Below are 15080 nucleotides of genomic sequence, written 5' to 3'. Positions count from 1 at the left end.
CTTATTTATTGATAAAAAAATATTGTGTGGCCGTAAGTGTTGCATCGGGTGTGTCTGTTTGTGCGCAGAACAAGTATGAGGCAGAAATCTGCTGCCAGAGACCAAACCCCAACTGCACACAGCTTCAGCCATGCATAATGGACACTGGCTGCAGAGCCTGGCCTTCGGTAAGACCGTTTTTTTTTTGTTGTTCAAACTTGCTGGCTTATGGACCCATGCTGGACATTCCAAATCGTGTGCAGGCCTAGACTCGCAGTACCTAGGATCCACAGATCACATGAAAGGGCCAGTAGGGTCCAAGACACTCATGGAGGTTTGACACAAACACAGCCAAGGAGGTCCACAAACCACAGAGCAATTTCTTTTTGTTTTACATTCTAATTACAGTGGGGTTAGCCACCTGTCCCAGGGTGCTAAAGGAAGCTCTACCTGCCACTTATGGTTTCTTTCACTTTTTTTCCAGGACATAGGAACCGAGTCTCCACACCCTGTGTTGGCTGTTGTAATATTGTCCCTGAAGTTACAGCCAGTCAATCAGAAAGCAAAACAACTTTTTAGATGGAGAAGAAAACACATCCCTGATAAAATAAGATTTAAATGCTTTTGAAACTTTGGGTCCACAGATGGTCTGCAAACTAGTGTCTCAGACAAGTTATCTCCATTAACTAAAGGTTTCCAGTCTACTAGCAACATTTTTAGAAGCAAATTTCTCAAAAGGTTTTTAACATATTTACACCAAACCATGTAAAGGTAATTCCTTTCCTTGTGTAAAGTTCTACTTCATGCCAAGTTTGCTAATTCCAGTCAACACCCTTTTTGTATCATACAGCAGAAATCTCATGGGAATTAAACTGAGGAGACTCACTTTTTTTTTTTTTTAACCACCTTACCCTTTTTCTGCTGGCTGTAGAGAACTAGCCATGCCAAACCCAAACTTTCTCAGAAAGTGTCATGCAGATTCGTCAAACAGTTCCAACGTTATTAAGAAAACAAAGTATATACCTTTTGTTGAAAACTGTGACAGGACTATAACTACGAAGGTGAAATCGCGATAGATATGAATACAAATATGTATGTGTATATAAGTAAAATACATGTATGCACACATATACAGAGAGAATGACTTTAAGAAAGCAAACCATGTTTTCTACATGCAATAAAACAATAAATAGTCCAGCAAGTCATATACTGTTTTAAGAAACCTTTCCCTGTTTAAAAAAAAAAAAAAAACATTTCAGTGCGAACTACATCAAACTAAAGATGCACTATAAAACAAGCATTTACAATGCAATGGGTCTTGCGTTTACTTGAGTTAGATCTATTAGTGCTTTAAACTGCTAATTGGACTTTTTTGCCACATAAAATGAAAAGTAAAAGTTTCACATAAGCAAGCAGACGGCTGCCATGAGTGCGAAGCCGACACACATAAGGAAATAGAAGTTTGCTTGCATTGAAACATATTGGCAAAAGTGCAATTATTCATGTAACAGGGTCGATGTCATGCCCAGCAAAATCGCACTGCATACGAAATAAAAAGAAAAAGTAGTCCAGAAACCATACGGAAAACATCAAGCCTCGTATGTTTTCAGTAGTTGGCCGGTGCGCTCAAGGAGGGCTAAACACCAGAAAAGGCATGACGTATGCATGCTTTTCACTAATGAAATCAATCGAATTTTAAAAGGCAAGCTCATGAACCAACCAAACTGATGGGCGTGACATGGGCGTGGTTACAAGGTCACAGAGAGATTACACCAGGGACAGAGGGCTTTGTGCACTTGACCCTAAAAATGCATTCAATGTTGTGCTAGATTGCCACAATTCAGCCTTGGAACCAGTGATTTATTATGTCAACAGAACCCCTCAGGGCAATATAGGATGATATTAATGGATTACTCTGCAGGGTTGTGGAATTTAATAAAATATCTACTCGTCCATAGGATAGGTTGATTCTCAAATATACTTGTCCTGTAAAAAAACAAAATCTACTTGTCCCTTTGGTGCCATGTAGTGCTACGACAAATTATGGCAGCAATCTCCTTATGTAAGAGCTCCGATAATAGCCTCTCTGATTATGCCAGGGCTACTACTATAGTAGGGCTTAAATACTTGCAATTTCAATCCCTACTTTAGCAATTACCTTATTGTGCCACCTTTCCACAGATCTACATACTGGGGCTGATGGAAACAGTAAGCAACAGTCACAGGTCTGGAATGCCTTTGAGTCCGCAAACCTGCTAACTTGCATGTTTCAAGGATTTTAACAAGCTTGTCTCTCATCTTTTCCCATAATGAGAAAGGCTGGAAATTTACTGGATGTTTTTCCAGGTTTGGGGAAAAAAGAGCTTGGAGGAAAAGTGAACTTGTAAATGCGCAATAGATTTTCACCTGAGCAAATCTACACATGCACATTTGCTTGTGCTAGAATACAGTTCACAAATATCTTCTAGGAGTACGATTTCTTGGTCTACTTCTGTAGGTTCTTTAGCATTCATGAAAGCCACTAATTCAAAGATATATACCAGCCGTGCACTTTTGTGACTTTCTTCAAGAATTGGGTCCCTAATTAGATCTCGCGTTAACAAAGACATTTTGTTTTTATTTAACTTCTATTTCTCTATCGGCTGGCTTTACTGTGAGTGATCGCATCGTGCTCTTCCACAAGAAGCATATTGGCACACAAAGTAGTTTTGTTCAGTGCCAGGAACTACTGTGGAAATCAGTGGTGTAATGAAACTGGAGGGGGCTCCCCTGCAAAGAACAGAAAGCCCCCCCACCCTCCAGACTCACTCAGGGCAGGTGCTGTGCTGAGGTGGCCCCGTGGAGGGGGACTGTGGGGCCTTTGTTATGCCACTGGCAGCAATGTGTGCTTCTTGAGACCAAAAACCTTTTTTCTTTTGCCAGTATTTGTTACATTGGTGAGGGCTTGATAGGTCCCACAATAATTAAGTGTTACAAACACCATGTCAAAGACGCACTGACTAAAGAAAAAAAACGGACAGAAAAAAGTTGGCTCGGCTGGCCTTGCAGAGCTTGTTTATTTTCAGCACTTACAATAATCTTGTTCACACTGATTTTCCTTTAGGAATATTTTTTAGAAATACTAGCATGCTTCAACACATTTTACTAAATGACACTTCAAGGAAATAGCACCTAAATTTCATAGTAGCGAATGTTTTTTTTTTTTCCTACTTGCATTTTTTTCCTGAGCATTTTATTTTGAAAGCAAAGAATCATCGCTCTTGCTTACAAGCTTCTGCTAACATATGCATCTAATTAGAGAGCATTCTGGGAGCATTATACTTAGCATCATATTGTTCAGATTTTCAAACGTGTGTACACTTTCATTAATTTTTTTACTGGAACCACTGTCAGTAGTGCAGTGTGACCTTAAAACGTTTATTTACAGCGCTCACCCTAATAAGGAAGGCTTTTCATTAATGAACCATAATAACAAGATCAAACAGCATTAACATATGGACACACATATTACCTCAACTGCAGACAGTTTCCCTTCTCTGTAAACTGGCAGCCAAAAGGGTTTGTGCTGCAGGGGGTTGGGCCTACTTGTCCCAAGGACAAAAATCGGAAACCTTGTTGCCTTTGACCCCAAACAATATGTCCCAGGTGTCTCAGGCGACAGTAATTTCACATCCCTGCTCCCTGCGTAATACACACTTAATCCAAGCCTGTTCCTCAATCAATCAATCAATCAGATATTTGTAGAGTGCAGCTCATCACCCAGGGGGTCTAAAGGCACTGAAGGGGGAACCCAGGTCAGTCAAAGAGCCAGGTCTTGAGGTCCTTCCTGAACCAAGCTAGCAAGGGTACCTGCCTAAGGTGAAGCTGCAGTGTGTTCCAAGTCTGCATAGTGAGGTAGGAGGATTTTCCTCCAGCCATATCCTTCTGGATCCTAGGGATGGTGGCGAGGGCCAGTTGAGGAGAACAGAGTTGCCTGTGGGGGTGCATAGAAGGAGAAGCGGTGGTTGAGGTAGGCAGGTCCGATGTTGTGAAAGGCCTTGTAAGCATGTGTCAGGAGTTTTAAAGTGATGCATTTGTTGACGGGGAGCCAGTGTAGGTCTCTCAGGTGGGCGGAGATGTGCTGTGGCAGGGATGTGCAGGATGCGTCTGGTCGCGGTGTTCCATATACTGTGGAGTCTTGTTTGCATTTTCTTGTTGATGCCTGCATTCAGTGTGTCGGTGTAGTTGAATTTAATGCTTGTAAGTGCATGAGTGACTGTTTTCACATCGATAGGGATCCACTTGAAAATCTTCCGGAGCAGGTGGAGTCTGTGGAAGCATGAGGATGAGACGGCATGTACCTGGCGGGTCATAGAGAGTGAGGAGTTGAGAATGATGCTGAGGTTGCGTGCATGGTCGGTGGGAGATCGGGCAGTTCCGAGGGAATTGGGCCACCAGATGAGGATCTGTCTCATCCGAGTTGAGCCTGAGTCTTTCATCCAGTTGGCGACTACTTTCATTTCATTGTAGAAGTTTTTTGGGCTGTCAATGGTTCATAAGTAAGGGAGAGAATTAGCTGTGTGTCGTCGACGTATGAGTCGATGTTGAGCCCGTGATGTCTGACGCTCTTGGTGAGCAGCGTCATGCAGACACTGAAGAGGGTGGGACTCCGAGAGGAGCCCTGGGGTACTCCGAAGCTGGTTTCCGTTGGTTTCGAGGTGAAAGGTGGGTGCCTGACATTCTGGGTTCGGCTGGTGAGGAAAGAGTGGAGCCACTCCAGGGCTATGCCGCGGATGCCCGTGTCGTGTAGTTTGGTGCACAAGGTGGTGTGGGAAGCGGAGAGGTTCAGGAGGATGAGGGAAGCTGTTTCACTGTGGTCCAGTTGGGTGGGGACATCATCCGTGGCTGGTAGGAGTGCGGTTACAGTGCTGTGGTTGCTCCCGAATCTGGATAGAGAGGGTTCTTGGATGTGGTTTCTCTCGATGAACTTGGTGAACTGTGTGTTGATCACTTTTTTTATTACTTTGGCTAGAAAAGGGAGCAGTGAGATCAGCCTGCAGTTCTTCAGCTACGTTGGGTCTGCAGAGGGTTTCTTCAGTAGGGGATTTATCTCTGCGTGCTTCCATTCAACCGGGAAGGTGGCAGTCTAGATGGAGCGGTTGATAGTGCAGCATAGTTCGGGTGCGATGGTGGGGCAAGCTCGGTTGAAGATGTGGTGGGGGCATGGATCCGAGGATGCTTCAGAGTGGATGGTACTCATGAGCTTCCAGGTAACTTCTGGGGTGGAGCGGTGAGGAGCAAGGCCCCTTTGGGGTCCACAGTGGTGGTGCTGGTGTGTGGAGGGGGCGGGTCTTTGCTTGCAAATCCTTTGTAGATGTCCTGGATTTTTCAGTGGAAGATGGTTTCGGTGGAAGGTGGTTCGCTGGAAGAAGGTGGTGAGGTTGTCACAGAGGTCTTGGTGAGGGGGGTGCGGTGGGGGTGTTTGTGGTGTCCGTGCCGGGTTATGCGAATTCTTTGACTATGGTGAAGTTTCTTGCTGTTGTGCATTGGCCTTGCTGTGTATGCATTGGCGTTGATGTTCAGAGTCAAGTGAAAGCGTTGGTTCTAGATGAATAACAAATGAGCCTTGTACAGACGTATGATAAAAATAAATGCGCAATGTTTTATATTTTTGTAAAAAAAAATATATATATATTAAAAAAACCTTCAGACCTCCCAAACTGAGGTGCGACATTTCCACTTCCAACAAGTTTATGTGTTTATCAAACCATGGATTTTGACATGCCAGTTTCATACAACTTTATAGGTAGATCAGCATACAAGGATAAACGTACCTGAGAGCTGAGTCTCTATAGTGCAGTCATGCACTTGGGTCTTTAAAGGTGGCACAATGATGGTGCGTGAACTGGAACTCTGCCCGTGCGATAGCCTTCTTGGCACCTCCAGAACTCCAATCGCTCCATTGAGTGTAGACAGTTGCTCAGCAGCGTACGGACTTCCCAAAGATGAATCCGAGTCAGGAGAATCATTGACAGTAACGTAACTGATGACATTAGATCGCTGCTTCAAGCTGGAGCTAAAATAAACATTTATGAGAATGTGAAAAGTGCCCCTTGAAAGGCGACATTTCAGCTGTTCTTCAACAGAGAAATAAAGATAGTGAGCTACAGAGAAGCCTGATTGCACACGGCTCATCACAAACCAGGGGTATGAACGGGAGGAGGATGCTAAGGAATGCTATAACCAGTGCACCGTAGTTAACGTTTCCGTTCGGATCATACATTTCCTGTGTTAAAATACAGGGTAACGCGCTGCACCATAGTCGCAACATGTAAGTGTTCCAACCTGGGAAATGAACTAATAGGAAGTATTTCAAGATTCAAGGTCAAGAAGTTCAATGCCGTGAAAATGTTCTATTTATAAATTTCCCTCTGGCTTTTTCACGTTATTTTTCAATGTTGATGTTGCAAGTAATGTGGGAATAATCTATTTCTAAGCAGAGTAATAATGATCTATCATTTCACAGACTTGGCTTTGCAAAGACTAATAAAACTGCTTGACTAGGATGCAGACGTTTACCCTTGAGATCCACAGATTCACAGGAGAATCCTGTTGTGTAGCCTGAGGATCAAATCGGGTCAGTGATAATTTTGTTACTGATCTTGTTTAAGAAATCTTGTCTTTAGAAACGATGCTGAACCAGTTCCAGCAGCAAATAACCCTTAAATGTCAATAGATAACATAGGTAGTAGGCACAACCAACAAACGTTTGACCTTAAGGGTCTGCGGATACACATCTGCTGCATCTATCACAAAGCGAAGCACTGCCAGGCATGGAAAATATTTCAAGTTTACTATTGTGCTAAACAGATGACAGAATAGTATACTGATCACTATTTAAAGTTAGGGAACAATGCATGTCACAAAAGGTATCAAGCACTGAAAACACTGCACAGAATTAAGTGCATGCATGTTACTTACGTGGTTGGTTTATACTTGCTGTCTTCCTCTTCGTCACTGTCACTGCGAATAGTAATCACACTCACAGGAGGACTGGGTGTATCTGGAATTACAATTGGCTGCCGCTGTTCTTGAACTGGGATAAGGGAGTTGTAAGAAGAGGAGGGGTGCAAGGGGCTGCTCCCAATCAAGGAATATACCTGTGAGGGAATTATGTCCAACGCAGAAATTGTCCTAGATGAAAAAGGGGGAGAGGGAACATACTGTTTAATGTTGCATCTTCAAAATCTTAATATTCACATGGAACCTTCACTTGGAAATCAGATGTGCCCTTTGTGTCAACTTCTTAGCTTAGAACCTCTGCACTGAGGGAGTGCACTCCCCACAAGCCAAAGCTAAATAAATCAGTTTTAAGGGTCACCATACCTGCAGCCGAATGGCAATATGTATGAAGAGATAATTCCCTGGCATGGCTGCAGGGTCATTGCATTCATTCAGCAACAACATTAAAATCTAGGTTCCTCCACTTTTGATTTCCACAAATTAAAATAAAGATCCTGTATAAGCTAGGACAGTCTAATTGTTTTCTTTTCGCACCAGAACTTCTCTATTAAATCCTGGGAACTAGGAGAGGGTGACTAATAATAAGCAATTGTTTCCTAGCTACGTTTAGAAGCGATGACCAGCAGCACATGTGCAATTAATATTCCTAAGCCAAATGGCAATTAAAAATAGCACTGGCAAAGCCAATAGGTCTCGCCTTTGGGACCTAATGGCTTTGCTAATGGTTTCTAGAGATGCAGTACACCATCCCTGAGGCTGTGCTGGCTGGCTAAAGAAGAAAATAGCCTAAGATGCAGCTGCCATGTAATTTTGTAGGCGCGCGCACCACACATGCATGCGCTTACAAAATTACACTGTTGGACTTTTCCTTCCTTTATACGTACAGATCTAAGTTAGGGTGTAGAGAAGCAGTGTGAAGGAGGGCGGAAGGAAAATGGGGCAGGCTAAAAAAGCAGCAAGGGGGGGTAAGTGAAGAAGCAACATGGATAGTGTGGGTGGAGGCAGAGAAAAGAAAATGGGTGAGAGCGCAAAGTGGATCTCACGAGGGTGAGAAAAGCAAAAATGGTGTTGGGGTGAAGCACCTGGGCGAGGAAGCAACATTGGGACGGATGCATATGAGTGTGAATGCATCATAGTGAGGGGAGAAGCCCACAAGCAAGAAAGCACGTAAAGAGGGAAAGAAGCATACTGGGAAAACAGGTGGAAAACACAAATGTTGTAGTGGAATGCTTCATACCAAAGAAAAAGTAATTCCCTAAAAGTGAACAGTGGAAAGACCAAAGTAAATTGTCAAAGGTACAGGGGAGGTGTATGCACAAGATAGACAAGGCAAGCAACTGTATAAGAAGCATTCATATGACAGTCACAGTAAAGCCAATCAATGGAAAGCAATTGGTGGGTGTAGGAGACTGGCCTAGGGTGTGGTGGACACCTATGGTGTTGGCACCTTATACCAGGTCCAGGCAACCCTTATTAGTTAGTGTTAGTGTCTTGGAAGCCAGGGCTCTCTAGTGGTAGCCGAGGTGAGCAGCCAAGACGTATCTAGGAGGAGTGTGAAGCACTTGCCATACCACAGTAGTCACACAGTAACTTATCACACATGAAACCACTGTTGCAAAAATAAAGGTACTTTATGACAGGCACACTGAACTAGATTACTATAGGCAATCCCCCCTTTCTGGAGATAAGTACACATCAAATATACAAAGGTAAGTACTAAGGATTAGCATAAAACATTAGACATAGCGATGACCCTATAGAGGGGGCCAAACCATATACTAAGATAGTGGAATGCAAGAATGGGTCCTCTACCAGAGGATATCGAGTAGTTAGCCAAGGGCTGAGAGAGTATGGAACCCCAAGAGGAGAGTATCTAGAAGACCCCCAGCGCCCAGGAGAGCAGAGATAATTTACCTGGTCATCCCATGAGCTAACATGGGACTTGGAATTGGAATAATGCAATAACAGGATCAGACTGGTGGAACCCGTCAGTAAATCCTAGATGAAGAGGACCTGTAAAAGAAGGTGAAAGAGTCCAGTCCACGCAGGAGGCAATGCCGAGGTGGGGCAGGAGGCAATGGCCACCCTTTTGGGGGGGAGGGGGTGTCTCTGGACTGGTGCAAACCGGATTATGCAAGGAGGGCACCAAATGTGCCCTTCAAAGCAAGCCAGTGGTGTGCAGAGGCTACCCCTCCCCAGGCTTGTAACGCCTATTTCCAAGGGAGAGGAGGTTGCACCCCTCTCCCACAGGAAATCCTTTGTTCTTCCTTTCCTTGCTTGGGCTGGTCAAGCAGCAGGAGGGCAGAATTCTGAGGGGCTGCAGCAGCGTGGGCTGCTCGCTGACCCTGGATGACTGGTAAGAGCAATACAGAGGGTCCTCTAAGGAGCACCCAGGGTGCATGGAATCATGCCACCTTCACGGTCACCATTGGGGTATGATTCTGACCATGCCAAAAAGAGGGACTTTCCTACAGGGGGCCACAAGCCCTCCTACTTTCTTAGTAAGCCCGCAATATGTCTTTCGCAAGTAGATAACTGTTCTGTCTCGCAGGATCGAACAAACAAGTCACATAATCTTTTTAGGGCTTTCTTAATGTTTTAAATACATAAACAGAGCAAACAGTGCATATAGGTCTTCCTGAATGGTCATTTGAAGATCATCAAATTGAACATGTTGACAATAAATATTAAAAGCAGACAAATATTTAGAGAAATAGGGATGTGTTTTGTATACATGATCAACAGGAATGAAATAAAGAGCAACCCATGCAAGACCAAGCTAAATTTGCTTGCTACGACAACCCACTCTTAAATATTTATGTTTAGGTCTCAAATGATTGTAACAATGGAGTACTTAATCAACAGTCACAAAACAGAGAATGGAATTAAGCGTCATTCATCTGTTATATTCCCGATGGTAATGGTACAAGATTACCACCACTTAACATGTATGCATTCCTAACCTGTTACGTGCAAATGTTTTTTTTATATATACATCACCTTTTTAATTTATTTCTCAATTACTTTCCATCGACTGATCAAACAAAAAAATATTACGAAACCGAGAAATAGGATGTTTTAGTATTATTTGCTGAATTAATGACCTACCACATTGTCAGCTCCAAATTTACAGTTCTAAAGATCGTGTTTTAATGTCACAAATGTATACATATGCTTTGTATTAAGGCCATTTTCCCTCGTTGTCAGTTAGCAGCAAGTTATTACACTTGTGGCAGGTTGCCAACAGTCAGGGTTAGACCCATAAAGTGCAAATGAGTACCAAAAGATGCAGCATTGACACCACAAGACATGACTTACTTTGCAGCAGTCTGTGTATGTTGCTGCTTGTTCTTCTTTGCAGGCATAGACCCATTTTGATGCTGACGCACAACATGAGCAACTCCAACGTTTAAGGGCTGGGCGGCTGCGAGAGTCACATGGTTGGTAAGTAACGATGGCTGCTGCATAATGGTACTATACTGATTTCCATGGGAATGGACATTCCTGAAATTGGACAGAAGTGGAGAATGTTATACACAAACACAGAGGATGACTTTCTAGCCCCAGAGAAGAAACCTTAAAAATGTCTGAAGAAACAGGATATCTCACAGGACAATACAGATGCTCCACATAGAAGAGTCTGAGTGAAGGAAGGATGGCGTCAGTAACACCTCAGTTCAACTAATTAAGAGTCTATTATTAGACTCAAAATAATGGAAATGTGATGTAGCAATTGTACATAGACAACATAGGGCTTACACTTCAACTGCCTCAAACAAAGGTAAATCATGGAAAGCTGTAGTCATCTAAAACAGAGAAAAACCTGTATAAATGGTGGTCCTAAATACCAGAATAGTTTATTTCATTTATGAGGAAGTGGGTTCTTTGCAAATGAGATCACACATCCCCAGCACATAACGAGCACACGTTCTGGTGTGTTTACAAGCTCATGTATTCATGCCTGGCTCTTTTCATACTGGTAAATACCCCAGTGACAACTGTCAGTGGTGGTTCCCAGTATTGCACTGTCAATTAGATATTGAATAAAAGATTAAATAGGCACAATCCAGCCATAAGACAACTAAATTGCACAGTGTATCATTCAAAAGCAGCATCACCAGCAGAGGGCAAATGTGAGTTGACACTGAAGTTTCTTAACCATCCAGTCCCTCGTGCTCTTTGATATTGCAGTTACATTTCGAACAATGCTCACCTCCAGTCAGCTAGTTGCTGGCTACTTCCAATCGTTTCTGGGATCACAGCTGCGGATGGAACAGAATTATGAAGTGTAACACCAGGGAGCTGTTGCCACGTAGAAGGCAACAAAATTTGCTGTGTTCCTCCAGGCCACGCCTGCTGGGAGAAAACAAAGAAAGACACAAGAAAACAAAACAACTTTCTTTAAAATAATCTTTGATACCCTAGACATCCCCCAGGAACAAAATATGTACATCCTATAGATCGTTCACTTGCAGAGGTAAAGCTAAGCAAGGCAGGCCGTCATTTATAAACTATTTCTTACTGCAGAATGTAGGAAACGGTAGTCAGATAAAAAGGGAGTGGCAGGTGGCTATGGGGATGTCTCCTGCATCGTAAATGACTCAATATTGCATATAAAAACATTTTCAATATATTTTTTAAAGCTGAATGCATAACTGTAATTTTTCAGTCCAGTTGTGGTATTATTTTGGAGAATTCAAAAGACTGAAATGAGCTGATAGACAATGCACACATGCATTACAATTTTCAGCTAGTGTGTATTTTAGTTTGGTGCTTGTTTTTTTATTATTTCTTTTTAACCTGGAATTATTTTAATTGTATAGAGGTAGGTAAAATTCTGCTAAACCCATGCTTAAGCCGTATGACATTGAGTTTTTTTTAAATTCAAGGCAATCTTAAATTTAGGGAGATTGCACAAAGAACAGCTTGTGAAGGTAGATTCATGGGTTAATTTAATTTTACCAGTAGCCAACATATTTTCTAATTTATTTGCACATTGACCTTGGGGAGCAATATTGTTATAGTTTGAGTCTTTTGTGAGGTCACCTCAGTACATGCACTATAAAGTCTTTATCCATACCAAGGGATGCTGATGCCCCTTAATGAGAAGATCAAAGACACTGCATTTTAGCAAAAGGTTGTATGCAGTACAATAAATTGAGAGAATAGCACTGCAACCTCAGTATACCTTTTAGGGCAAGGTCAGACTAAGAGAGAAAGGCATTTCTTTGTAATGTCTAAGAGAGGCAGTACATTCCGTTTTGAAAAACTACCTTATTGGCCTTTTATTTCAATTTACTTCTACTTGGTGATCAACAAGGTTGCAGAGTTTTTCCCATGCTTTTGGCTTTATATTGATAACTTCTAGCAAACATATTTTCAAATAAATAAATATAATAAAACAGATTGGGAATTGAGAACATTTAGAAATCTAATCAGGACAGCCGTTTTCTGATTTTGATAAACCAGACCGATGCATTTTTCTTATTTGGCACATAAAAGACTAATCCCCGCTCCCAGATACCCTTGTAAATAGAGGCTTCTCTAGTAAGACATTTCGAACAGTTTTTTTATAACCTGCCCAGCAGGATAACCTACATTTGGGAAGGTTGAATCTGACTATCCTACACTGCCATTCTCCATCAAAATACGCACCACTAACCTGGGTCACATGGCTTGTGCAAAGCATGAAGTGCTATCTACTCATACTCCTTCAACCGTGATATTCTTAACAATTTTCCAATTTGTTGTTTGGAAATGGACTTTGGCAATTATTTCTCCCTTTGTTGTGCATATACTTTTGTGGGCCACAGCTTTGTTTACCATTGCTAATCGTTAGATCATAAGATGATTTGAAAGTTATACATAGATTCAACCGTTACATACATTATTTTATTCAAAATGTTTTAAATATAATATCAGAATTATCACACAATTGAAAAATGTTACTCACTTTATTGATTTTGAAACGTTATGGCAGAGTTTTCTACGTTCAAAATGTAACATCAATTCCTGTCCAAGTAGCCATTGCGTAACTGGGCTTGGACTCTAGTTCACAGGGTAAAAGCCGACCTGATTCACTTTTCCTAATATATGTCTCAGGGCTCTGCCTAAAATCTCCTTGGGAAAATGACCTCATTACCCTCAGCAAACATTTTGAAGCCAGCAATACGTTTCTGGATGTAACAACTGTCTGGTCTACCTATTATCTCAACTTCCAAATTTCCTACTTTAGCATTCAGAGAGTTTTTCTTATTCAATAATTTTTAAATCCATTTTGCCACTCATGGCTGTTGGAGTTGTGTCTTTAACCTTCAGAACCTACTGGAACAGAGAAAGGTAAGGATGCTTTTGAGCACTCTCTATTTCATCTAAAGTTTCCTTAAGTAGGAATTCAGTTCAGCTTACCAGTTAACTTTTAATTTGCTTCACGTTGTAACACAGATACCACAAACTTTTGATTGCTTCTTAAACTGTCTTCGACCAGCATTGCTTTCCTTAACTTGCTTCCTATGACACAACCCTCATTCACTGCATCTCATTTAAGTTCACATACTTCAAATGCAACTGTGAACTACTGTTATACTGGTCCATGTGAATTACTACATACAGGTTCACGGACAGAACTTAAATACCAGATTAGCGTCAACAATTACAATCAATGTAAAAACGTGCTGCTTACTGCCTGTTTCGTCAGAAGAGCTGAATTTATAGAGTATTTTCATAAAATAAATGGAACAATGAAAATGAACAGAGTGCCACCTAAACAATCTGTGAACGGGTACAGTAGTGGTCTGTGTAGATATCATTTTGACATTATTAGTGTCCTAAACATGCACTCCCTTATGCAATATGTTGGTTTCTTAATAGTGCATTAAGTATTTTAACACAAAATAATTTCTCAAAATTCAGTTAGGTAATCTGTGTGAAGATAACCGTAACACATTTTAAATAATGAGAAAGTAATACATTCTAGTAGCTTCCATTTGTAAAGTGTAGGAAGACAGCAAAAAAACAGAGCAGTAAACACCAACAACTTTTTACATTTACTTCTCTTTGGCGTTTAAAACTTTTTTGTATTTTTAAAGCTACAGGGTCTATATTTATTGTGACCTACATTAATATCAAAGGAATCAACTATTCGATGTAACTGCACTTCAAAGTGCATCGTGGTTTGTGGTTGCTCCTGCCACATTTTAACTTAAACACCAAATTATGAAAACTAAGGTGTAAATTAGTATTAACAGTTAAAAACAGTCATGTTTAGGTCTCGCCTCTCTGACAGCGCATGCTCAGTCGTTTGTGATACTACTTTTATTTTTCCCTGCTTTACTTATTGAACCACTTGCAGCTATGTTTTACTGTCACGTATACATTTCAAAGAAGCCCTTTTCGCCTTTAAAATGGATGTTTAATATGACAACAGAAGTTATCTGCTTCCAAATGTATTTTCATTAAGATGCGGACATGAGGCCAATTGCTTTCTTTAGGTGATACGGCTTTTTTGCAAAAATTAGATTTTTCTTCTTTTTTGAGGCATGGGGCGATTACCCGATTTGCTTAGAATCACAGGGATGCTGTGCTGAGAAAAGACAAGAATTGGCACAGCCTATAGGTCTTACCTTAGAGACTACTGACTCTGCAATTGCCTTCTGTTCATACAATATGGGCACTGCTGACTTTGGCAATGATTTGCAGCTATACTGTAATGCATCGTGGCTGCAGTTGAGCATGGCTCAAAATAATAATTTGAATGACTGATGCATTCAGCGCTAATCCCCTTCAAAATAAACAGTTGCATTAGCCCTGAAAGCATCATAGCGCCCGAGCTGCTGTCCAGCATGGCTACAAAACATTGCCAAAGCCAAGAGCTCTCACTGGCGAGACCTTATTGACTTTGCCACTGCTTGTCTGTCACAGTATACCCTCCACTCCACTGTGCTGCTGTAGCATTTTCTTTTTAGCAGCCCCAGGGATGATCGAATTACCTTACAAAGTTAAATTAAAAAACACAAAAACAAAAGAGATAGGCACAACATTAATTTTGAGTTGAGGATACCAGTTGTAAAAAAGGACCATCCTGTGACAATATAATAAGG

At 41.5% G+C, this 15080-nt stretch overlaps 1 protein-coding gene across 8 annotated transcripts in view; it reads right to left on the bottom strand.

The window, feature by feature from the left end:
• HIPK1 (homeodomain interacting protein kinase 1) overlaps positions 1-15080 on the bottom strand; it is a 504680-nt gene that overhangs the window by 25832 nt on the left and 463768 nt on the right. For 4 of the 8 annotated variants that reach the window (XM_069238726.1, XM_069238723.1, XM_069238720.1 and 1 more), the window contains 4 exons: positions 11195-11334; positions 10300-10485; positions 6940-7152; positions 5793-6034 (listed from right to left, as the gene is read on the bottom strand). In XM_069238726.1, the coding sequence (XP_069094827.1) occupies positions 5793-6034; positions 6940-7152; positions 10300-10485; positions 11195-11334 (781 nt within the window). Of the gene's footprint in view, positions 1-5792; positions 6035-6939; positions 7153-10299; positions 10486-11194; positions 11338-15080 lie in introns of all 8 variants that reach the window. The other 4 variants (XM_069238721.1, XM_069238722.1, XM_069238718.1 and 1 more) reach the window with 1 other exon arrangement.

This window comes from Pleurodeles waltl, chromosome 6, assembly GCF_031143425.1.
Source record: "Pleurodeles waltl isolate 20211129_DDA chromosome 6, aPleWal1.hap1.20221129, whole genome shotgun sequence".
Taxonomy (NCBI): Eukaryota; Metazoa; Chordata; class Amphibia; order Caudata; family Salamandridae; genus Pleurodeles; species Pleurodeles waltl.
This window is presented reverse-complemented; position numbering and strand designations above follow the sequence as displayed.